This window comes from Suncus etruscus, chromosome 1, assembly GCF_024139225.1.
Source record: "Suncus etruscus isolate mSunEtr1 chromosome 1, mSunEtr1.pri.cur, whole genome shotgun sequence".
Lineage (NCBI taxonomy): Eukaryota > Metazoa > Chordata > Mammalia > Eulipotyphla > Soricidae > Suncus > Suncus etruscus.
The window spans coordinates 6,085,145-6,109,352 of NC_064848.1; the positions used below are offsets into that span (position 1 = coordinate 6,085,145).

The 24,208-nt window shown below is 43.7% G+C and overlaps 1 protein-coding gene and 1 pseudogene across 1 annotated transcript in view; both read right to left on the bottom strand.

The window, feature by feature from the left end:
• DIS3L (DIS3 like exosome 3'-5' exoribonuclease) overlaps positions 1-4,691 on the bottom strand; it is a 38,889-nt gene extending 34,198 nt beyond the window's left edge. The window contains exons 1-2 of the mRNA XM_049777664.1: positions 4,503-4,691; positions 2,888-3,041 (exon numbers count right to left, since the gene is read on the bottom strand). Of these exons, the coding sequence (XP_049633621.1) occupies positions 2,888-3,041; positions 4,503-4,641 (293 nt within the window). The 5' untranslated portion in view covers positions 4,642-4,691. The remainder of the gene's footprint in view (positions 1-2,887; positions 3,042-4,502) is intronic.
• Positions 4,692-20,679: 15,988 nt separating this feature from the next.
• LOC126029505 (uncharacterized) lies at positions 20,680-20,990 on the bottom strand (annotated as a pseudogene).
• Positions 20,991-24,208: the final 3,218 nt, after the last annotated feature.

The window sequence follows — 24,208 nt, forward strand, 5'->3', positions numbered from 1 at the left end:
AAACCCAGGCCAGCCACATACTAGGTAAGTGCCTTATTCACTGTAGTGAATTATTCACTTATTCATTCCAGTCCCTACAATATAGTTAAGATTTTGCTTAGTAAGTAGTTCTCAGAAATGTCTACTTCTCTCTATCTTAAAACTGTAAATTTCATCTGAATGAAGCAATAAATCCCCCCCCCCCTTCCCACCTACGTTCATGCCTCTAGTAATCTTTTTCAGAATAAGAATGTGGTCAAATTTTCCTACCTTGCTGAAAGCCCTTCATTGAGATCCCCAAAGCCCAAGAGGTCCACCATCCAGTCCAGTAACTCCTTCAGTTCCTGATATCTAGTCTAGACTTAAACCTATGTCTATATTTGAACATATTTAAATAGTAAGACAGGGGCCAGAGAGATAGCATGGAGTTAGGGCATTTGCCTTGCAAGCAGAAGGAGTGTGGTTTGAATCCCAGCATCCCATATGGTCCCCCAAGCCTGTCAGGAGTGATTTCTGAGCATAGAGCCAGGAGTAACCCCTGAGCGCTGCCAGGTGTGACCCCAAAACCAATAAATAAATAAATAAATAAATAAATAGCAAGACAGTAAGATAATTGAAATTAATGCCAATGTTCAGATTATTTTAGAAATACAGTTGATGACATTATTCAGGTTGAATAACACTGATAAGAATAGATTTTTAGAGGGACCGGAGAGATAGCACAGCGGTGTTTGCCTTGCAAGCAGCAGATCCAGGACCCAAGGTGGTTGGTTTGAATCCCGGCATGGTCCCCTGTGCTGCCAGGAGCTATTTCTGAGCAGATAAACCAGGAGTAACCCCTGAGCACCGCTGGGTGTGGCCCCTCCCCCCCCCCAAAAAAAGAATAGATTTTTAGAATGTGCTGCTATCTTAGATCTCCAGTTTTAACAGTCTATTTATTTATTGGGAAACTGAGGCAGGCACTATTAAGGCAAAGAATATAGGGAATTAAAGCTGGTGAAATAGTAGAATGGGTAGAGAGCTTACTTTGCATCTAGCCAAACCAGGTTTGATTTTCAGCACCCCAAATAGTTCTCATAGAGGTAATCCCTGAGCACTATAGGAGATAGCTCCAAACCAAAACCAAAACCAAAAATTCAAAGGATTTAAGAAATGAATAAATAAATAAATGAAACTCAGAAAGGGGCCAAAAAGAAAAGTAAAATATATTTAGAATTTTTAATTTTTTGCTTTTGAGCTATAGTTAGGGGTAATCCTGGCTCTGCACTCAGGAATCACTCATGGCAAGCTTGAGAGACCATATGGGATGCCAGAAATCGAACCTGAGTTGGCCCCATAAAGAAAAGTGCCTTACCTACAGTGCTACCACTCCAGCCCCCAATTCCTTTTCTTGTCTCTTCCTTTTCCTCCATGTTCTTTACACCTGTTTGATAGTCTAAAACCTATTTCCTTAAGTGAAGTTTCTAGCCTAATCTCCACAAGATATACCGGTATGTTCTCTTCCACTTTGTGTAGTTCACCTGAAAGTATCTTACACTTGACTCCAACAGCACTACAGGTTTAGAGAGAGGGACAAAGACTTCTTTTCTACTGTAGAGGGCTGGATTTAGGAGCTCACAATATGCTTACCAGATGGGAAATTCAGGGTGTCATCATATAGACCTATTTCATGTTCCTCATCTTTTGTTTTTGCATTTAGTGGGTTCAGAAAAATGGGAAAGCAGTGGAAAACCAATAGGTTTTCATCAAATTAACAACTTTTGAAATGTTCAAGGAAAAAAGACATTTCAATTCCAATTCTTTGCTTTTGAATGTCAGAGGAATTTGTTTTTAAAAACAACCCTTACATTAAAAATATCTTAGAAAAAAGAAGTTGAAAAGGCTTGGCAATACATTAGTAATCTGAATGAAAACAACACATTGATTTTAGCAGCAGAAATTGAAATACGACATCTGGAGCATCATTTAAACCTAGATGTGTATAAACATCTATATATTTGTGTCTGAACAAAATCAACTCCAAGCTCATTTAAAAATATTCTATCTGAAAACCTGTGTACAATCTAGTTAATGCATTTTTGAACTGAACCTATAATAAGGACAACTTATCATTTTCATATACAAATAAACACACTTCAATTTTACTACCAAAGTCTCAACAAGAAGTCACAGCATTTAAAAAAGAATAAATACAGAGTCCCTACTTTCAGATAACTTGGGGCTTTAAGAGGCAGAATGAATTCTAATATGCTGTCTCAATACCGTCTTTAAGTTTAAAGCATCAATCTTTTCCCAATGTTAAATGAAACAAAACTATATTCTAACGGGTATGTTTAAAAGCCCTTCATTTAGATACAAAGCTAGCCTTTTAAACCGATTTCAATCAGGAATGCTTGTTTAGGCAAATATAATTATGATGGCTGGTAGTTATACTAATAATCTAAAAATAAAACAGTTATTTGTGGTAGCACTGAATAAATCACAAGTATAATTTGCATCCACAATAAAGGATTCTAAAAAGAAAAAATGAGTCTACCCCCCCAGTCCCAGAAAAAAAAGCTCCTGAAGTAACAAATCTATAAATTAGAAGATGAAATAATATGTGCTATCTCAGAAACAAGCAATAACTCTGGTATTCTAAAATGCAAACCTAAAGCCAAGAATCTTAAATGCCCACATCCTAGGACACTGCAGTTTATTGATCTACAGTCAGATCTTTGGGCTGCTGTCGAAGCAGAAATATACAGTGATGGTACAGCAGTTCTCACCAGCAAAGAGAATACAAAATTAGCTCCAACACTGTTTCTACAAAATTAAGAACTTCTCCCCTACCCCCAATAGGAGGTTCCTCAAGTGTGTTTGGTTGATGAGGGTTCAAAGTGATTAATAAATAATGCAAAGCTGATACCTCCGGCCTCTCTGATGCTGTACAGCCTGGCAGGCAGTGTGCATGAAAATGATCCCCTTCAACTCTGGGAACTCGAGGATTTCCAGGTAATCTTGAACGACTTTCCAATCTGGGATCATGTAATGAGTCACATCGCTAGATAGGAGTTTGCCATCTGAAGCAGAATTCAAACGGCAGGTGGTTAGACAGCATTTTCAAGCCTGGTGTATTGCCACCGCAATGGAATCATGCCCCAGGGGTCAAATAACTTCTTTTTTTTGTTTTGTTTTTTGTTTTTTGTTTTTTTTTTGGGCCACACCCGGCGGTGCTCAGGGTTACCCCTGGCTGTCTGCTCAGAAATAGCTCCTGGCAGGCACGGGGGACCATATGGGACACCGGGATTCGAACCAACCACCTTTGGTCCTGGATCGGCTTCTTGCAAGGCAAACGCCGCTGTGCTATCTCAAATAACTTCTAATCTTAGCTACAAAATCAAGTTAAAAAGTGGGGGGGGGGCGAAAAGTTAGCATGGAAGTAGGGCCTTTGCCTTGCATGCAGAAGGGCGGTGGTTCAAATCACAGGCATCCAGGAGCAATTTCTGAGCATAGAGCCAGGAGCAGCCCCTGAGTGCTGCCGGGTGTGACCCAAAAACCAAAATAATAATAATAATAATAATAATAATAAGTGTGTGTGGAATGATGCCTCAGGGGTTAAATAATTTCTAATCTTAGCTACAAAATCAAGTTAAAAAGTGTGTGTGTGTGTGTGTGTGTGTGTGTGTGTGTGTGTGTGTGTTCAGACCTTAACTTCCTGGCTCTGTGCTCAGGGATCACTCTAGTGGGGCTAAGGGGGGCGGGGGTGGGGTGGGGTGGGACATCACATAAACACAGACCATCAACTTGAGGGTGTGTGTCAGAAGTACAGTGCAACCTCCACCCAGGAATATCTTTCTGGCCCTGCAGAGTCAAGTTTTGAAAAGACAAAAACCAACCTCCTCGGACAAGAAAGACTCCAAAATTGGAATAAATTCAGCACCTTGGGTTTTTGTTTGTTTGTTTGTTTGTTTGGGTTTGCTTTTAGGGTCACACCCAGCAGTGCTCAGGGGTTACTCCTGGCTCAGGGGGACCCTATGGGATGCCAAGGATCAACTGGGGTCGGCCTGGAGTTGGCCTTGTGCAAAGCAAAAGCCCTACCGCTGTGCTATCACTTTGGCCCAGCCCTGGGTTTGTTTATTTATTTATTTATTTATTGAAGCGGTGATAAATAAAAGCTCCAGGTGGTTTTAAGATGGTGCCAGTGTTGTTGTTGCTGTTTAACGCACCTTTGGCACCACCTACAATATCTTGCTTTCCTTGTTAATTGCTTGTTAATTCCGGGGCGCACCTTCAAGCCCATGCCAATCACCCCCATTTCCAGTTCACTCCCGACCCATCAGGTGCACCAAGCAGCGACGGGCATGGGCCAGTCGGACTGCAAGAAGGGTTTGGGGACCCCCCGGCCCACGGTTCGGGGTCCCAAGCAGGCGTGGGGCTGGCAGCCTCCCGGCCCGCACAGCGACTCCCGAGACCGGGCTCCCTCCCTCCCTGCACGCCGGCCCCGCGCCCGCCCGGCCGGCCACCCCGTCCCGGCCCCTGACCGTTGCGGCAGGCGGCCGGCTGCGGACACAGCGGGCTGTTGCAGGGCACGCAGGGCCGCAGGTAGTGCTCGCGCACGATCCGCAGCGTCCGGCCCTGGAAGGTCCGCAGCAGCAGCACCTTCTCCCTCTTCTGCAGCATGGCGCCGGCGCCCGGGCCCGTCCGGCTCCTCCGAGGCCCAGAGGCCGGCGGGGAAGTCTGCGCGCTGGGCGGCGCCGGCGCAGGCGAGGCCGCGGCTTCGGGCCCGCCCCTGGGCCTGGCTATGGGTCCCGACACGCCTGGTCCCTGCAACACCCCAAGGAATCCCTGCCTCAGTTTCTCCCCTCCTTGCGCCCTGGGGAGCGTGGAAGCCACACGCCTGACTGCGGGAAAATACAGAGATAAATAGATGGTGGGGAGATATTTGATTGCCACTGTCAAAGATCCTTAGGCTTGACTTCTTTCCATGTGGGAATGGGCTGTCACCTTTCATGTGGGTCATGATAGTGTTTCTTGCAGTGAGTCAAAGAGCTCAAAGGCTCAGGAAGTCAACAACCCTCCCTCCAATAAAGTGGCTTTTTAATCCTTTTAGTTTTGGGACACTGCTGGGTTTGTTTACTCCTGGCTCTGCCCCCAGAATTATCCTGGCAGGGCCTCAGGGACTATATGGGGTGCTGGGGATTAAACCTAGGTGGGCCTATTCTATCCGCTGTATTGTCTCTCTGGCCCCTTATTCCCAGCTTTGCACTCAATCACCTCTGGCAGGGCTCAGGGACTATATAATATAGGATACTGGAGATCGAACCTTACTTCAAAGACAAGGGTGCAAGGCAAGCATTGTATCCACTATACTATTATTGCTTTGCCCTCTTAAAGTGCTCGTTTTTATTATTTATTTATTTATTTATTTATTTATTTATTTTTGGTTTTTGGGCCACACCCGGCGGTGCTCAGGGGTTACTCCTGGCTGTCTGCTCAGAAATAGCTCCTGGCAGGCACGGGGGACCCTATGGGACACCGGGATTCGAACCAACCACCTTTGGTCCTGGATCGGCTGCTTGCAAGGCAAACACCGCTGTGCTATCTCACCGGGCCCTTATTTATTTATTTTTGATGTTTGGGCCACATCCGGCAGCGCTCAGGGGTTACTCCTGGCTCTGTGCTCAGAAATTGCTCCTGGCAAGCACGGGGGGGGGGGGGGAGAGAGGGAACCATATGAATCCCAGGATTCGAACCAACGTCGGTCCTGGGTTGGCAGCTTGCAAGGCAAACACCCTACTGCTGTGCTATCTCACCGGCCCCAAAAGTCCTCGTTTTTATATGTATTTTTAATCCAGATAAAAACTCAAAACTTCAGATAAACCGAAAACCAACCCCTTCCTTGGAACTACATAGGCACTATCTTCACCCCCAACTTGATAGATTTGATAGCCTCTGTTAAAGGAATTTCTCAATTTTAGAGTCTGGTTTCCTGTCTCCTCCGAAATCACAGGTCCTAGATGGAATTGAAGCCAGTTTTTCCAAGCTTCAGCGGCAGCTTCACATACAATTGCCATACAACTACCACGTATAATTTCCACAAGTCATTGGAGCCTGCCATTATGTGCCCCATTTTACAGACAATGAAACAGCATTAGGGAAGCCAAGTGACCTGAACCAGGATTCACAGCAGAATCTGGCTTATAGCAAAGCTGGCTCTTAATTCCCTTCCAACCTGTCTGTGCACAGGTGAATAAATTCTAGTGCTCCTATTTAGGGACCTTTCAAAAGTCTACTTGTTGAGCTCCTGTTAAGGCAGTGCAAACAACTGGCTGGGCACTCCGGAGTCTTTCTTTTCATTACAATGAAGTGAGCAGACCCGGGTGTCATGCCGGGTAATCTAGGGGAACATATTAAAAGAGTCCCTTACTCATCATATTTTTTATGTCAAGTTATCTGCAGTATGGGATCATGTGGATTTCAACCCAGAATTGCACAAGTTGGAAAATGCGAGCCTAGTCCATACGCCTATAAAGTCACCAGCAGTGCAGGAGAGCCTTAATTGAGGAGCTGAAGTCTTGAAACCCCTGCGTCCCATTTGTTCCTGACACAAAAGCTCTTCTGACAGATGCCCACAATTTTCTTCAATGCCCTCGTGTTTTTATTATATGTCCTTTGCATCATTATCAGTAGATTTAAATTTCTCCAAATTGGGACAAAGAAACTTTTAGGGGAGTCCCCCCTAGGACTCTATCCAAAGTTGTCTTAATCAGCATTTCATTAACCTCAAAAAAAAAAAAAAAAAAAAGAAAAGAAAAAAGAAAAAAGCAATTATTCCAAAGTCAAAATTGGCTTATTTAGAAATAAATAGCAGAGAAGGGGCCAGAGTGATAGCACAGCACTCTGCCGTCTTGGGACTAACCAGAGTTTGATCCCCAGGATCCCATATGGTCCCATTGCCTGTGAGGAGTAATTTCTGAACACAGAACTAGGAATAAAACCTAGCTAGTAAAAAAAAAAAAAAAATAGAAAAAAAAAAAAAAAAAAAGGCCCGGAGAGATAGCACAGCGGCGTTAGCCTTGCAAGCAGCCGATCCAGGACCAAAGGTGGTTGTTCGAATCCCGGTGTCCCATATGGTCCCCCGTGCCTGCCAGGAGCTGTTTCTGAGCAGACAGCCAGGAGTAACCCCTGAGCAGCGCCGGGTGTGACCCAAAAACCAAAAAAAAAAACCCAACCTAGCTAGTAACACTTACCACCTTTGGGTCTGACCCAAAAGTCATTAAAAAGAACAAAAACAAACAAACAAACAAAAAAAGAACAAACAGGAGAGGGCAGAGTGAATTATGGGCAGAAACCAAATCGGAAGTTTACAACTTTCTTGGTTTAGGGGCTACACCTGGTGATGCTCAAGGCTTATTCTTGATTCTGCACTCAGGAATTACTCCTGGTGGTGCTCAAGGGACCATATGGGAGGCTGTGCACCTAATCTAAGCTGGCCACATACAAGGCAAATGCTCTACCATTGCTCGGACTCCTAGGACAGGGCTTCTTAAACTTTTTCCATTCATCACCCCTTTCCGCCTGAGATATTTTCACATGGCCGGAGATATTATAGATAAGTAAAATAGGTATGTAAAACAAACATTTAATAATAAATCATAAAGAAATTATTTTTAAATACCCCATATTTAGTTCCGCCAACATGATTTAAGAAGCTAGGCTTCAGGGCTGGAGAAATGGTACAGGTACAGTCGATAAGGCACTTGCTTTGCCAGGACAGACCCAGATTTAATTCCCGGCACTCCATATGATGCACTGCCAAGAGTAATTTCTGAGTGCAGAGCCAAGAAGAAACAATTAAGAAGCTAGGTCTCATGAATCTCTGGAGGACTTCACACTAGGCTTCACTGCAAGGTAAAATTTTCTCTAGGAGTTTAGGACACTGCTTTGCTGATGTATATGTCTGTAGGAATTCTCTTTATACCCTCCTGAATTCATTTATATAAGGTTTTGGGATGTTGGTGTTGACAAATCGAAGGGCCATTAAGCACTTCCTTTGCTTATGTTGCAGATAGCATATGTGATGTGGGAAGAAGAGAGAAGACAGTCTCAGAGGGAGTCTTCTACCTTCCTTTCTGCCCACCTTGATTCCCTGGGGCAGTGCCTGGGTGAAGTTTAGAACTGATGGGCATCTGCTCTGAGCTCTGGTATCTCACCAGCTCCACATGGGAATTGTCAAACTACCCGAGTCCCGCTTGATCTACCTGTTGGGGGAAATGACCCTGCTCCCCAGCCCCCAATTTCTCTGGAAACCTTGGAACTCAGATTGGAACAAAGTATTGCTCTTTGCTGGAAAGTCAGTACTAACATGTGACCAGGTTCCATATAGCAATGTCATCGAAAGGAGACAGTTTTATTTAGATATTATGAGGAACAAGAAAGAGAGTGTACAATGCTCAAGAGACAACATGGGCTTGCTTGTTGGAGAGAGAGCTGAGTTAACATTCCTGTTATGATGTTGTCAAGAGGAAGAATTTTAGAACTTTTGGTGGTCCCACCTACATGTTAGTTTTTTAATGGTCTATTCCAGCTTTATCCTTATTACTGTCATTATGTTCATTATTTTTTAGTTTATTTATTTATTTATTTATTTATTTATTTATTTATTTGGTGTTTGGGCCAAACCCGGTGGTGCTCAGGGGTTACTCCTGGCTATCTGCTCAGAAATAGCTCCTGACAGGCACTGGGGACCATATGGGATGCCAGGATTTGAACCAACCACCTTAGGTCCTGGATCGGCTGCTTGTAAGGCAAATGCCGCTGTGCTATCTCTCCGGCCCTGATTTATTATTCTTTTTTTTTTTTTTTTTTTTTTTTTTTTTTTGTGATTTTTGGGTCACACCCGGCAGTGCTCAGGGGTTACTCCTGGCTCCATGCTCAGAAATTGCTCCTGGCAGGCACGGGGGACCATATGGGACGCTGGGATTCGAACCGATGACCTCTTGCATGAAAGGCAAACGCCTTACCTCCATGCTATCTCTCCAGCCCCTGATTTATTATTCTTAACTATGAACCATATGGGATGCCTGGGATCTAACCTGTATTGGTTGAGTGGACAAGGCAAGGGCCCTCACTATTGCTGTTGCATTACTCCATCCACGCCTCTGTGAACAGATGACTCACATTTCTCAGGTTCTACATAGGTGTGCCACAGAATAAAATGGCACCATTCCCCAGATGAACCATACAAACTCCTTCCCCCTGCCTGGAAGTTCTTTATTTGGTTTCACAAGATAGATGGCAAAGCCTGAGGGATCTTGGGAGGCAGCATTGAAAATGAAATCCATCCTCTTCTCACCCCTGTTGCTTTGGGTTTCTGAAACTCTGATCCCTTTTCTCACTCAGAAGAAGCCACGGGAGACTCTTGTGAGGGAAAAAGAAATTCCAAACTTGGTTTCACTCTCCAGCATTCCATATGGTCTGCCTGAGCACTACCAGGAGTAATACCTGTGTGCAGAGCCAGTAGTAATTCCTGAGCACTGCTGTGTGTGATCTAAAAACCAAAACCCAAACCAACCAAACAAAAACCAAATTAAAAAGTTCACTCAGTATTAAGTATCCCAATAAATCTGCTCATAATATTTTTTTGGGAGGAGCACATCTGGTGATGCTCTGGAGTTTATATACAGTGCCTGGTTTTAAACTAGGGTCAAGGGCACAGCTGAGGGCAGTACAAGTACCTTAACCATTACTATCTCTCTGGGCCTTGTTTTTTGTTTATTTACTTTCTTGTTTTGGGGGCCACACCTGGCTTACTCCTGGCTCTGTGCTCAAGGATCACCTCTGGTTGGCTTGAGAGATCATATGGGATGCTGGGGACTGAACCTGGTTGGGTGCGTACAAGGCAAGTGCCTTCCCAGCTCCTACCCTAAGCTGCTCAAGAGGTTGATGGAAATAAACAGAGTTAGTGGATACTTCAGACATTCATAAGTTTGTGCTCAAGGGGCAGGCTTTCGATTACATGGAAAGATGTCTAGGATGCAAACCAGTCCTCAACACTAGTGCAATTCCTTGGGAAGGGGAAAATTGGGGATGCCAGAGTCAGCAGCACTCTGGTGTGGGTTGCAGTGCCATATGGGCAAGGATGCATGCTTATCCCTCTCCTTGAGTTTCCCTTTCCTTGTGTGCAGATCAGTGCCCAGATGGCAGAAGGTTGCACCAGCTTTCAGCACTCGACTGCTGATGGAACTCTATGGTGGAGGTTTGGTTTCCCTGGAGCATGACCAAGTCTTCTGTAGACCAAGCATCAGGTGCTTAACACTGCAGGAGGCTGTGGTGTTTCCAGGCAACTCCCACCCCTTTATTTATTCTTTTATTTATTTATTTGCTACACCCAGCAGTGCTCAGGGGTTCCTCCTGGCTCTATGCTCAGAAATCGCTCCTGGCAGGCTCGGGGATTATATGGGATGCCAGGATTCGAACCACTGTCCTTTTGTATGCAAGGCAAACGCCTTACCTCCATGCTATCTCTCTGGCCCTGAACAGATCTTTTGATAGTAATCCGGTGGTTGCTAATGCTGGCACTGCCAGAATGTATATGCAAAAATAAAAGGAGGTCAAAGCCAGAGAGATAATTCAACAAGAAAGGTACTTGTCTTGCATGTACCCGACCCAGTTTGATCTATGGCAACATGCATCTATGGTTTCCCTGGAGCCCTCTGGGAATAAACTCTGATTCCAAAGCCAGGAATGAGCCCTGATAATGTCTGGCTGACCCAAAATTAGCCAAAAAAATTTTTTTTGCCTATTTGGGGAGGGCATTGTTATAAAGGCTAAGAGAACCAAGGAGGTTAAGGAAAGGCAAGATATTCTGGGGGGTTGGAGAGAGCACAATGGCTGAGCATATGCTTTGCAGACAGAAGACTTGGGCTTGATCCCTGGCTCATGGTTTGCTGAGAAGGGTTGGGAGTAGCCACTGAGAGCCACAAAATATGGTCTTAAAACTATATGCATATATATATATATATATATATATATATATATATATATATATATATATATATATATATATATATATATATATACTAGATACTTAAGGGTGACCTCCAAGGCCTAATGTGAATTATGAAGTAAGGTGAAGTAACGTTTTTGTTTGTTTTGGTTTTGGGGTCACACCCAGCAGCGTTCAGGGATTCCTCCTGGCTCTATGTTCAGAAATCGCTCCTGGCAGGTTCGGGGGACCATATGGGATGCCAGAATTTAAACCATCGTCCTTCTGCATGCAAGGCAAATGCCTTGCCTCCATGCCATCTCTCTGGCCCTGAAGTAACGTTTTATTTAAAATTTCAACATGCAAAAAAAATTTTTTTTTCAACATGCTTGTTCCAACATACTGAAGCAAGTCAAATCATGACACTGAAATTCTGCCTGCATTTGACTTTATTTCTTCCAACTAGTTTACTATAGGGCAAAAGATATATTACAGAGGTTGACTTCTTTTTCTTTTTTTGGTTTTTGGGCCACACCCGGCGGTGCTCAGGGGTTACTCCTGGCTGTCTGCTCAGAAATAGCTCCTGGCAGGCACGGGGGACCATATGGGACATCGGGATTCGAACCAACCACCTTTGGTCCTGGATCGGCTGCTTGCAAGGCAAACGCCACTGTGCTATCTCTCCGGGCCCAGAGGTTGACTTCTGCTTTGCACTCAACTGGTATTGGTTTGAGCCCCCGTACTGTACATGGTCCTCTGAACCTCACCAGGAGTGATCCTTGAGCACAGAACCCAGAGTAAGCCCTGAGCACAACTGGATGTGGCCCCCAGCAGTCCTCCCAACAACAACAACAACAACAACAAAAGCATCCAACTCACCACCCAAGTTATTCACTCCAACTGATAGCTAGTAAGCATCTTAGAATATTTCTATAATCTGAAATGCTAACATTTTGAAGAGTTTGTCAACCTATATGCTAACAAGTGATTCAGCAAATGTTTCTCAAGCTTTTACCAGATACTACTTTAAGCATTATTTTTGTAATTTCTCACTTAATCCTCAAAATAATGTCATGACTGTGATATAGTGTTACCAATGATATCTGTAGGAGAGGAAACAGAAATTTCCTGCTGGCAGCTCTCTTATTCCCACCGGACTGCACTCGTGGATTCAACCAACTGCCACGAGAAACAGGGTCTGAGGATGTGACTCCACGGTGTTGTGTTTGCTCCCTTTCACTGTGAGAAACCTAACACCCCCACACAAACAAGTATGTGGGCTCCCTCACCCCTATGCATGGCAACTAAAGGAGTATTTCCAAACTCTGGAAACAATAATGGTAACAAAGTCAAAGGGAAAGAAAGAAATGAAAAAAAAATAGGTATTATAAAGTTAGGCTTGTATTTTTAGTGTCTGTACTGAATATGTCCATCCCTTTTTTTTTAAGACATTATTCCCTAAAAAAAAGTGCCACAACTATTTACAGAGCTCTTATGTGTGCTTAGCTCTTATATGATGTAGATATGGTTTAAAGTACTTGGAGAGACGTGGGTATGTTGGATACAAACATATGCTATTTATATAAGGGGAAGTGAACCTGTGAATGTTTATGCACCTCATAGGTCCTAAAGCCAGTGTCCACAGACCCTAGTGAGGCCTCAGAGACAGAGTGAATAATTGCCTCTGAAAATACAATGCCATTTGGTTAGAGTTCAGCAAGGAATAACTCAGTGATGCCACTGTTTGGTTCTTAATGATCAAGAGTTACAAAGTGGCGTTATACTGGCCTTACTCTCTGAAGGCAATGCTGCCCTATTTTCTGAGTCTTAGTGATTTCAACAATGGAACCCAGAGTAGGGTATTGCTATCAATAAAAGAGTGGTTCCAGAGGGTCAGTCACATAGGTATCTAAAATGACCTCATGGAAAGAGCCAGATTCCTCTCATTTGTTCTCCATCTCAACAAAAGAGCCATGGGAGGACAAATGGCTGCTGAGATCACTGTATTGCTTATATTAGAGAAAATTGAATTTCCTATATGTTAAAGGCTGTTAATCCCTGATTTTCACTTTTTTCCAGCAAATACAATGGCTCCCTTCCGGCTCTCTAAACACCCTGTGAATTCCCATAATCCACTTTGCAATGATTACTTTAAGATGTTCTGCTTACGTCTTTCTAATTTTTTTAAGGGAAAATTATTTCGTGTTTTCTGACTGTATCTGTGGAAGAATTTTGCACTGAGTGCAGTTAGCTTGAAGATAGTATTGTCCTTTCTACCACTAAGCGGCGCTGTTCCATTGACTTCTTTTTTTTCTTTTGTGGGGGTGGAGGGGCATGCGGAGAGCATGGGGGTAATGATGGGTGAGACAGGTATGGGCCGGGTGGTCACTTGATGCTTGAGCCAAAGTCTCTCTGGGTTGGTATCTGAGTAGTTGATTTTTGGCTTTCAGTACTATTATTATAAAGCTGTACTGCAAGTCTCAAACAAGCATTTCAACACTATCATAAATTATGATACCTCAATAAAATGGAATTTATGTGTTAAAGGGGTGGGGATGGGGGTGGGGCTGAAGAGACAGGCGTTAAGGCACTTGCCTTGCCTGCAACTGACCTTACTTCAATCCTACTTTGTCTTGCAGAAAATGGCTGGGTAGTAACTCTGGATGTGAGCCAACCTCACCTCAACCTGGAAAAGAAAATGAGAAGATTAAGTTAGTGTGGTAAAAATGCATCCAATTATATAAGACCCAAAAAAAAAAAAAACCCAAAACAACAAACCATAGAATTGAACAATATCTTTATCCAGGAGCTCAAAGGTCCAGATGCTCCAAAATTAATGAGAAAGTAAGCTTCATTGATTACTACAGAAAAGAAAAAACCTTTCATTCTTGAAACAGATGAGAAGAAAATTCAGTTATGTAGATAGCCACTTGTAATTCAAAAACAGAAATATTACTATTTGTCATTTAATTTTTGGTATTGATGTTATTGAATAAAATTAAAATTTTCTCTGTCTTGTAGGATTGTTATTCCAACAGAATACTATTTGTGGCATATCGATATTTCAGTTAATGAATGTATTAAAATATTTTTTTTATTTGACTATTTTGTAATTGTTTTGGTCTGAAGTTGAGGAAGTAGATTTTATTTTTCCTTTTGGCCAGACAGGGTGCTGCTCAGCAGCAGTCATTTCCAGGTCAGCCACATGCAAGGCAAACACCCTATCACTGTGCTATCTCTCCGGCCCCTGTTTTTTAGAAATTAAAGGTAATTATATGTTAAAAAAAAAAAAGATTCCAAAGCATAAAGCATATTCCAGCACCACATTCTCCCACTAGAGTGTCCACTTCCCCCACCAGTGTTCCAGTGCTCCTCTCCAACTCGCATCTCATTCCTCCCCTGCCTCCTCTGTGCTAAGTTTCTTACAAAAGATGACTTCTCTGTTTCTGTTTATATTTATATTTTGCATATGAGAGAGATCATTCAGTGTCAACCTGCTCCTTCTGACAAACTTTGCACATCATGCTACTCTCTAGAAGTAGAAGAAAAATTGCACAATTTCATCTTTTCTTAGAGCCAAGTGGTATTCCATTGTGTATGTATATGTTCCAAAGTTTCTTTATCCAGTCATCTGTTCTTGAGTTGTTTGACTTTTGTCTCTTGTGGATAACACTGCAATAAATATTAGAGCACAGATGTCTTTTCTGAATAGAATTCATAAGCCCTTGGAGTAAATGCCAAGAAATGGAATTTCTGGGTTATATGAAGTTGAATTTCTAGATTTTTTTTGAGAAGTGTCTAATGTTTTCTAAAAAGGGTAGACCAGTTAACAATCCCATCAGCAGAGAATAAGGGTCCCTTTCCCCACTACATCCCTATCAGCACTGGTTGCTGTTATTTTTGTTGTGTGCTGCTCTGCTGAGAGGTGAGGATAAGCAATGTAGAGCATTTTCCTCATATGCTTTTTGGTCATTTGTATGTCTTTGTTGAATATTAGGCTGAACGTTCCAAGTCTCCAGTGAGTAAAGGGGAATCCTATGACCCCTATTTGGGCAGGATAGGAGAAACTGGTTCAGTAATAATTCCCTGCAATAAATAGTCCACACAGATATGAAGGTTTTAGCAAGCAAGAAACTCACACTGCAAGTCCTTCACCCATAAGCCAGTTGCTCCACCACAAACCTAATATGGAACCACAAACCTAATGGCACCTCCCAGCAAAGACTAGCAATTATTGAGATTCAAAAAACAAAGTCCCACCCCCAAGGGAGAGGGGAAAAAAGCCAGATAAAAAGGCAATGGGAAAACAAGACCAATGAAAACAAATTAAGAAATTATGAGGACTAATTCACAGACCTCTATACACATGTTTTGTTTGTTTGTTTGTTTGTTGTTGTTGTTTTTGTGGCTTGAGGCTGTTACTCAGGACTTGCTCCTGTATCTGCACTCAGGGATGAACATGGGGTGTAGTCAAGGATAAAACTCAGCTGAGCTCCATGCAAGACAAGTACTCTACCTGCTGTTCCATCTCACCTGCCCCTGTATGTCTTGGTTTGTTGATTGTTTTGAGGCCACACCCAGCGGCGCTCAGGTGTTGCTTCTGGCTCTGCTCTTCGAAATCGCTCTTGGCAGTCTCGGGAGACCATACGGGATACTGGAGATCAAACCCTGCTATGTCCCAGGTCAGCCCTGTGCAAGACAAATGCCCTACCACTGTGCTATCATTCTGGCCCCAGTCTCTCCCCCTCACTTCTTTGGTTTTTGGGCCACACCTGGTGATACACAGGGATTACTCCTGTGTCTATACTCAGGAATCACTCCTGGCAGGTTTGAGGGGTCACATGGGATGCCGGGGATTGAACCTGGTTTGGTCACGTGTGAGGCAAACTCCCTACCACTGTGCTATTACTCTGATTCTGCATAGCTTCTTTTAAGTGCACTACACTGTTGGCAAAAACAGGTCATTGTAGCCATAAGACTGACACTTCTGTTCTCTTTCTGGTGTTCGGGGCTATTCTTATTCTCTGAGACCACCCTTAGTTCCATGCCTGTGGACCTTCCATGCGTCCTGTCACATTTCCAATCTGTGTGCAGAAGAACCCTGTCCCTTTAAGGACTCAGCTGATTAGGTTGGGCCCAGAGAATATGTGTAGTGCTGGGATTCAAACCTCTGGCGCAGCTGCAGTTGCATGCAATGCAATGGCTTAGCCTCGGTACCATTTCTCCAGTCCAAGTTCTTTCCACTGAAAGAATCCTACTGGTCCCAGTATGTTCAGGGATCATTGCATAGAGTACTCCTACATTTGCTAATGCAGGATCTACTTCAAGTGGGGGGGGGGGAGTGTTTGTCCTTTGGGGGCATCTTGTGGACATGGACCCCGCTGTGCTTACCTACACAGAGCAATGCTGCATTTCCCACATTTGGCTCTTCTCTTAAAACCCCACTGTGACCAGTGTGAGCAGGCCCTTCCTTCTTAATTCTTTTTTTTTTTTCTTCTTCTTAAATTGGAAATTTGAATTGAAAATGTCCTCTTCCTTGCGGGGTTCCTTGTCTGTGTGGCTGGCTGTGGTCATCAAAGCAGGGAGTGCATGAAGCTGTCTAGATTTGCTGCCCATCTTCCGTGTCGAATAGTGTGGTGGGTCAGAGCCAGGAGAAAGGAAGCTTTGCTGCTGACAGAGTCTGTGAAGGGATAAGGGGCTGGAAAGAGGAGTTTCTTCTTTTTTTTTTCTATTAAATCTGACATTTTCAAAGAAATCATTAAAAATATTCCTCTGCTCAAGAAAGAAAAAGGTTTGAATCTTCAATAGCTTTCATGGCAGCCATCAGGTTTTGTTCTCTGCCATTTTAGCCTTCACGGTCTTATCTTTCCTGACTTGGAAAACTGAAGGCATTTTGACCCTCTGCCAGTTGCATAAACAACGATTGTTAATCAGCTTGTGGCATCACTCGTTCATCAGAGAAAAACACTTCCTCCCTGTTGAATGCAAGCAGCACCTGCCAATGGCCTCTCCGGAAGCAAGTGAGAAGGGGTGCACTTTGATACGCCCTAGCAGCTCTATTTCAACTGCACATGAGCACATGAGGCTCTAAGAAACAATGTGAAACTCCTTGTCTCACATGCAGGCTCAGATCACAGAGGGGATTCTAGATGAATGAAAGAGACCCACACACCATATTTACCTGTGGTCAGTGTGGAATTCATGATATGAAAACCATGGTTGAAGCTGACATCCTGTTTAAGTAAAAATGGTACATGACTCATTAGAATACAAAAGTGCATGTTAATGTTGTTGATTAATACTGATCAGGTTGCAATAAAACACAGTTTTCTCTTTCAAGTGATCCTTCTTATGTTTTCTTCAGCTCTGGAGGGATATGGGACATAACTGACATCACATCCATATGCATATAATGCCTATTTGTAAAAGCAGTTATGATCATGATGGGTTGAGTCATACTATATTAATTAAGTCCTAGAATTTCAGTAGTTTATTTTTATTTTTTGAGGTTTACACCCAGCAGTGCTTAGGGCTTACTTATGGCTCTGTGCTCAGGGATCTTTCTTGGTGAATTTGGAGAACCAATCTGTGATGTTAGGGATAAAATCTGGGGCCCCATCCTAAAGTAAAAATTTGGTAGGTCCTGTCCTTACAGGACATTGTCCCTTGACAATGAAACACACTGGCTAGGTCTCCAGGCCCACTCAGGCCTCCTCCAGCTAGTAGTCAGTAGATTCATTGGCCACATGTCAGGCTGGCTACCTTATCTGGCTGAGTGAGTCTTTTGTGCCATGGGTGATGAACCAACTATAGTTTCTGCAGACTCAGTCTGAACACGGCTCAACCAGGCATAGACTTGTGCCCCAAGCCAGGAGGAGTCAGAGGGACAAGTCGATGCTGGCAATCCAAGTTGTAGGCACTGTCAAATGGTTCAATGTCTGGAAAGGTTACAGATTTATCAACAAAAATGACACCAAAGAAGATGTCTTTGTGGGCCCGGAGAGATAGCACAGCGGCGTTTGCCTTGCAAGCAGCCGATCCAGGACCAAAGGTGGTTGGTTCGAATTCCGGTGTCCCATATGGTCCCCCGTGCCTACCAGGAGCTATTTCTGAGCAGACAGCCAGGAGTAATCCCTGAGCACTGCCGGGTGTGGCCCAAAAACCAAAAACCAAAAAAAAAAAAAAAAAAAGAAGATGTCTTTGTTCATAGCATGGAGGTGAGGCATTTGCCTTGCATGCAGAAGGACAGTGGTTTGAATCCCGACATCCCATCTGGCCCCCCGAGCCTGCCAGGAGCAATTTCTGAGTGTAGAACCAGGAGTAACTCCTGAGTGCTGCTGGGTGTGACCCAAAAACAAAAAACAAAACACACACACACACACACACACACACAAAGAGAGAGAGAGAGAGAGAGAGACGAGAGAGAGAGAGGAGAGAGAGATGAGACTGAGAAGAGAGAGATGAGAGAGAGAGAGAGAGAGAGATGAGAAACAATCCCAAGAGTTTCTCTGTAGTGTTGGAGATGGAGATACTGTGGAGTTTAATGTTGTGAAAAGAGAGAGGGTACAAAAGCATACCTAATGTATCTGGCCCTAGTAGAGTGCCAGTGAAAGGTAGCCGATATGCTTCCAATAGACACATATGTTCTACAAAGTCATCGCCCTGGTCTCACTCAGCCTGCCCCACCACCTATTGTGGTAGAGGTCCTCTCAGTCAGGAACAGAAGCAGGCAGTGAAGAAGAAAGAGCTGAAGACTACAAGCAGGGTTCCAGATGCTGATACCCACCACCTTTCTTCTAACGAAGATGCTTTTTTCAAGGACCTCAGCCTCCCCCACCTGCGAGTAGCTTATCGAAGTCACTGATGGGGTAGAAGTCAAGAGAAAAACTCCATTTGAGGGGGATCAACAGCAGGAGATGAATGGGTCCCCCACCAGATTCTGGATTTAGGAACCAAGGCCTTTCCATCACAGATGACCTCAGCAGCCTAACACAGAAGTAGAAGATGGAGAATCCAAGCTCAGTGAAAGCAGGGGCTTTGAGGAACTGATTTCAGAGCCTCCTGCATCTTTCGTCTAGGTTAAGCTCTTGATCCTACTTTGCATGAGTCGTTTACTATTGCTGGTTAAACTGTGTATTCTACCTGTATAGATTTTTAATGCTACTCTTTTGTTCTAATGCCCACTGCAAGCAGATAATTTTGTATCCAACGTTAGTGGTTAATATTAGTTTGCATAGTTCGGGGAAACTAACATAGTGTTGATAGATTTTAATAGTTCTCAGCTATTCTAGTGAATGTTTCTCAATTGCTGTGATGTTTGATTTTGTACATTAATTTAACAACTTATTCTCAAAATTATGTCTGCACAAATTTTCTAATATCTGTCCCACAGAGTTGATGGAAACGTGGATACTATGGACTCTTACTACAGTTCTCATTAGGAGAATGTTTCAGCAAACTTACTTTTAAACAATATATATATATATATATATATATCTGCAGAAATGTTCTTGTGATTTTGTTTAGGAAAGTTCATGAAAAGGAACTCAGATGTTCTAGTCTTGTATTAACAGTGCTTGGTGTAAGAATGTTTAAGAATTTTTAAATTAAATGTTTCTCTGCAGAAAGGTTTTAATGTGTTATGTTCAGAGAAGTTATGAGAAAATCTTGTGATATGTATAAGACAAGGATATGGAAAGCCGATTGCTTTGAGAATCATGTATGCATAATATAACCCTTTTACAGACAAGTCTTACTCTCACTAGCAGTGACTCCAAGGAATTAACTACAAAAGTAACTGGCTTAAAATTTCCTCATCACCTTACTTGCTTTCTAAAAGTAATTTTCTTTTTTTACCATCATCCCAACTTTTGCTGCTTCTATGCAAAAAACTGCCATCCCCTTTAAATCTTCTTAGACTAGAGACACCGCCGTTTTCATAGAACCCTTGGGGCATGAATTACTTAGTTTTATCTCATATTTCTGCTTTTTTCAATAAAGTAAGAAGGGGGAGATGTAGTTTATCACCGTAAGCAACGCACCTTGTTTTAACATCCAGAACACACACACACACCACACACACACAAAACACAACACACACACCACTCACACACACACACACACACACACCCACTCACCCCCTTTCCCCTTTCCACTTACCCTGTCTTTCCTAAACACAGAAGCACAAGATTTTAATTTCTCTCACATCCAACCTGATTGGCTGATAGGATCTACACCCTACTTTCCCCTAATACAATCTATCCTTTACCATATACAATAAACTGAGTTACTCTCCTGAAGTGGCTGGCGAATGCTACCTTTGTGTGTGCTTGTACTTGCCTGAGATCTGACTTCATCAGTGACTTCTACACTCCAGCATCTCTGACCTCACCACTAAACTCTGAACCTCACCAGTGACTTCTACATCTTGGAATCTGACAGAATCAGCCTCATTTACAATACATAGTGCTTATCTCCAACCCCTACATGCACCTCAAGCAAGATGGAACCTTGAGCTCAAGAAACTCTTTGTTTTGTTTTGTAGCCACACCTGGCAATGCTCAGAGGTTACTCCTAACTCTGTGCTCAGCGGTCACTTCTGGCAGGATCAGGGGACCATATGAGATATAGGATCAAACACAGGTATGCTGCATGCAAGGCAAATGTCCTATCTGCTGTACTATTGCTCCAGCCACAGAAACAAGCTCTGTCTCTCTCTCTCTCTCTCTTTTACTTTTATGGAAATCTTCACAAATTTGCATGTCATCCTTGTGCAGGGGTCATGCTAAATCCTCTCTGTAGGGGCCCGGAGAGATAGCACAGTGGCGTTCGCCTTGCAAGCAGCCGATCCAGGACCAAAGGTGGTTGGTTTGAATCCTGGTGTCCCATATGGTCCCCCGTGCCTGCCAGGAGCTATTTCTGAGCAGACAGCCAGGAGTAACCCCTGAGCACTGCCGGGTGTGACCCAAAAACCAAAAAAAAAAAAAAAAAAATCTTCTCTGTATCATTCAAATTTGGTATATGTGCTGCCGAACGTGAGTACGCAACAAGCTCTTTTTTTTTTTTTTTTTTTTTTTTTTTTTGGTTTTTGGGCCACACCCGGTGGTGCTCAGGGGTTACTCCTGGCTGTCTGCTCAGAAATAGCTCCTGGCAGGCTCGGGGGACCATATGGGACACCGAGATTCGAACCAACCACCTTTTGGTCCTGGATCGGCTGCTTGCAAGGCAAACGCCTCTGTGTTTCTCTACGGGCAACAAGCTCTTTTTTTTTTTTTTTTTTTTGGGTTTTGGGTCACACCTGGCAGTGCTCAGGGGTTTATTCCTGGCTCCAGGCTCAGAAATTGCTCCTGACAGGCACAGGGGACCATATGGGCGCCGGGATTCGAACTGATGACCTCCTGCATGAAAGGCAAACGCCTTACCTCCATGCTATCTCTCCGGCCCCAACAGCTCTTTTAATGCTGCTCTGTTCACATTTCACTTACCTTTTCACCTTCTCCAATGTGGCCCCCATCTCAAGAAAGACCATCTTGAGCTCTATTGTATATTTTGGGGTGAGTTTAAAGAAATGTCTGATGTGAGGTCAGGCAAACACTACAGTGGATAAGATGATTGCTCTTGCACAAAGTTGACACTGGTTTGATCCCTGGCACTGCATATGGCCCTTCAAGCCTTTCCCAGAGATCCTTGAGCAACGACGCCCAGGAGGTAAAACCTGAGCACTGTCATTTGAGGCCCTCCTCAAATAACAAACAACAAAATAAATGCCATCTTTGATACTTATATTTCTACTGTAATATTCACTAATTATTGTAATGTCATTACTAGGACTGGGTGGAAGTAAGGAATTGGTGCCTGATATGAAGGAAATCTTACTAAATGCAAAGATCAAACTGCAGGCCGAACCTGTATTTAGGTACAACTGAGGACTGCATCTGTTTCGCAGGATTCCCAGTAAGCCTGTCCTTGTTCTTTTTTATTCTTTCTGTTTCCTTTGTCTTCTTCAATTTTCCCCCCTGTTGTGGCATCAAAGTCCTCCTTTCTCTCTGCCCTTGTGCTCCCCCCCTCGGCTTTCCTCCACATCTCCCTGCTTTGCCCCATAACAAGTCCGCATTGCTATTCATTCCCCCTAAATTACCCTGCCCGTTTTGTGGTAGGAAGCCAGGCCTGTGGCCTATGTAACTGCTGGAATATATAAACATGCTGCTTGTTCAGGTAGCATTGAAGATGCTAGTCTTAGCAGCCTCATTTTTAAAAACTATTTATATTCACAAAAGTCTATAATAGCATTTTTATTGTGTCTGCCTGTGATTCTGGTGTGCATTTTTCCCCCCATGCAGTTTTCTTATTATCATTCAACACTGACTGCTGCCTTAAATGATAATGAAAACAGAAGCACTCCTTTCAAGAAAAAGCAAGCACCGCTTTCTGTTAGCCTTTGCAAGGATGAAGCAGTGTGGCTCTTGTTTTTGAAGATGTTTTATTTACCAGGACGTGTGATGTGTGGTGTTGCGTGTCGACTGTGTGTGTGTGAGAGAGAGAGAGAAGGAGAGAAGAGAGAGAAGGAGAGATAGGAAGGAGAGAGAGAGATGAGAGAGATGAGAGAGTAGACGAGAGAGAGAGAGAGAGAGGTATGTTTCAGTCTGGGTACGGAATCCCCCGTCTCCCCTTCTTTTGTGACCCAGATCACTTTTCTTTCTTTCATTTTGGTTTTTGGGCCATACCCCATGCTGTCATGCCTTATTTCCCTGGCTCTGTGCTTGGGAACCATATAGGATGCTGGATAAAACCCAGGCAGCTATGAGCAAAAACAAATTTCCTACCCACTGTACTATCTTTCTGGTCCCTCCATTCTCTTTGTTCAATGACCGGTTTCTACTTATTCCTCTCATGAGCAGCTATTGTTAGATGCTTACTTGGGAGACAAGTTTTCTGGGCTTTCAGTGGAAGGAGAGGAATCTGTCTTCCAAATCAGGACCAGTTCTACCTCTACAGACACTGAAGGATAGGGCAGGTTTTCTAGGGTCTCTGACAGCACTGGAGGCTTATAAGAATGGTGTGAAGGGGAGCAGGTTCCTGTCTGCTGGAACCTCTGAGACACTGACTATATTCAGCTCTGGATAGCTGTAAAGATCTGTTCTCATTTGGGGGTGGGGGGAGAGGGAGGCACACCACGGTGAGGATCAGGGGTTACTCCCTGGCTATGCACCTCAGAAATTGCTCCCAGGTTTGGGGGACCATATGGGACACCTGGGGATCGAACCGTGGTCTGTCCTAGGTCACCACATGAAAGGCAAACGCCCCTACTGTGAACCACAGCTTCTGCTCTAAAGATCTGTTCTCAAAACAGATCAATAGTACAGCAGGTGGGGGTGCTGGCCTTGCATGCAGCCAAGCCAAGCTAAGCCAAGGTTTGTTCCTTGGCATTCCTTATGATACTTTGAGCACTGCCAGGAGTGATACCTGTGAGCAGAGGCAGGAGTCAGCCTTGAGTAAAAGCTAGCGCAAGCTATGAGCACTACTAGGTCTGACCCCCAAAGCAAAACAAAACAAAGCAAAAATATCTTGTTCTTTTCCCAGGATTGGACAGGTTAGTGCCTTAGACTTGACTTTTAGACTTCCGATTATTGTGGCTTCTGGCCATGTTTCCTTCCTGTGTGTCCTCCCCAGCTACCTCCCCCCCCCACACCCAACCCAGTGCTAGCAGTAAGTCCCCCCAAGTCTATAGACTGGACCCAAGTGTGTCCCTTCCTGCTCAGCATCCCACTGGGTTCCTGAATATGTGTGTCCTCAAGCATCACCCCGTGCTTCCTCATTTCTTTCTTCTTTCTTTCTTTCCTTCTTTCCTTCTTTCCTTCTTTCTTTCTTTCTTTCTTTCTTTCTTTCTTTCTTTCCTTTCTTTCTTCTTCTTCTTTCTTTCTTTCTTTTCTCTTTCTTTCTTTTTCTTTCTTTCTTTTTCTTTCTTTTCTTTCTTTCTTTCTTTCTTCTTCTTTCTTTCTTTCTTCTTTCTCATGCTTTTTTCTTTTTTCTTTGTCTTTCTTTTTCTTCTTTTTCATTCTTTTTTCCTCCTCCTCCTCCTTCCCTCCTCTCCTCCTCCTCCTCCTCCTCCTCCTCCTCCTCCTCCTCTCCTCCTCTTCTTCTGTGGTTTTTGGGTCACACCTGGCAGTGCTCAGCGGTTATTCCTGGCTCCAGGCTCAGAAATTGCTCCTGGCAGGCATGGGGGACCATATGAGACGGGATTCAAACTGATGACCTCCTGCA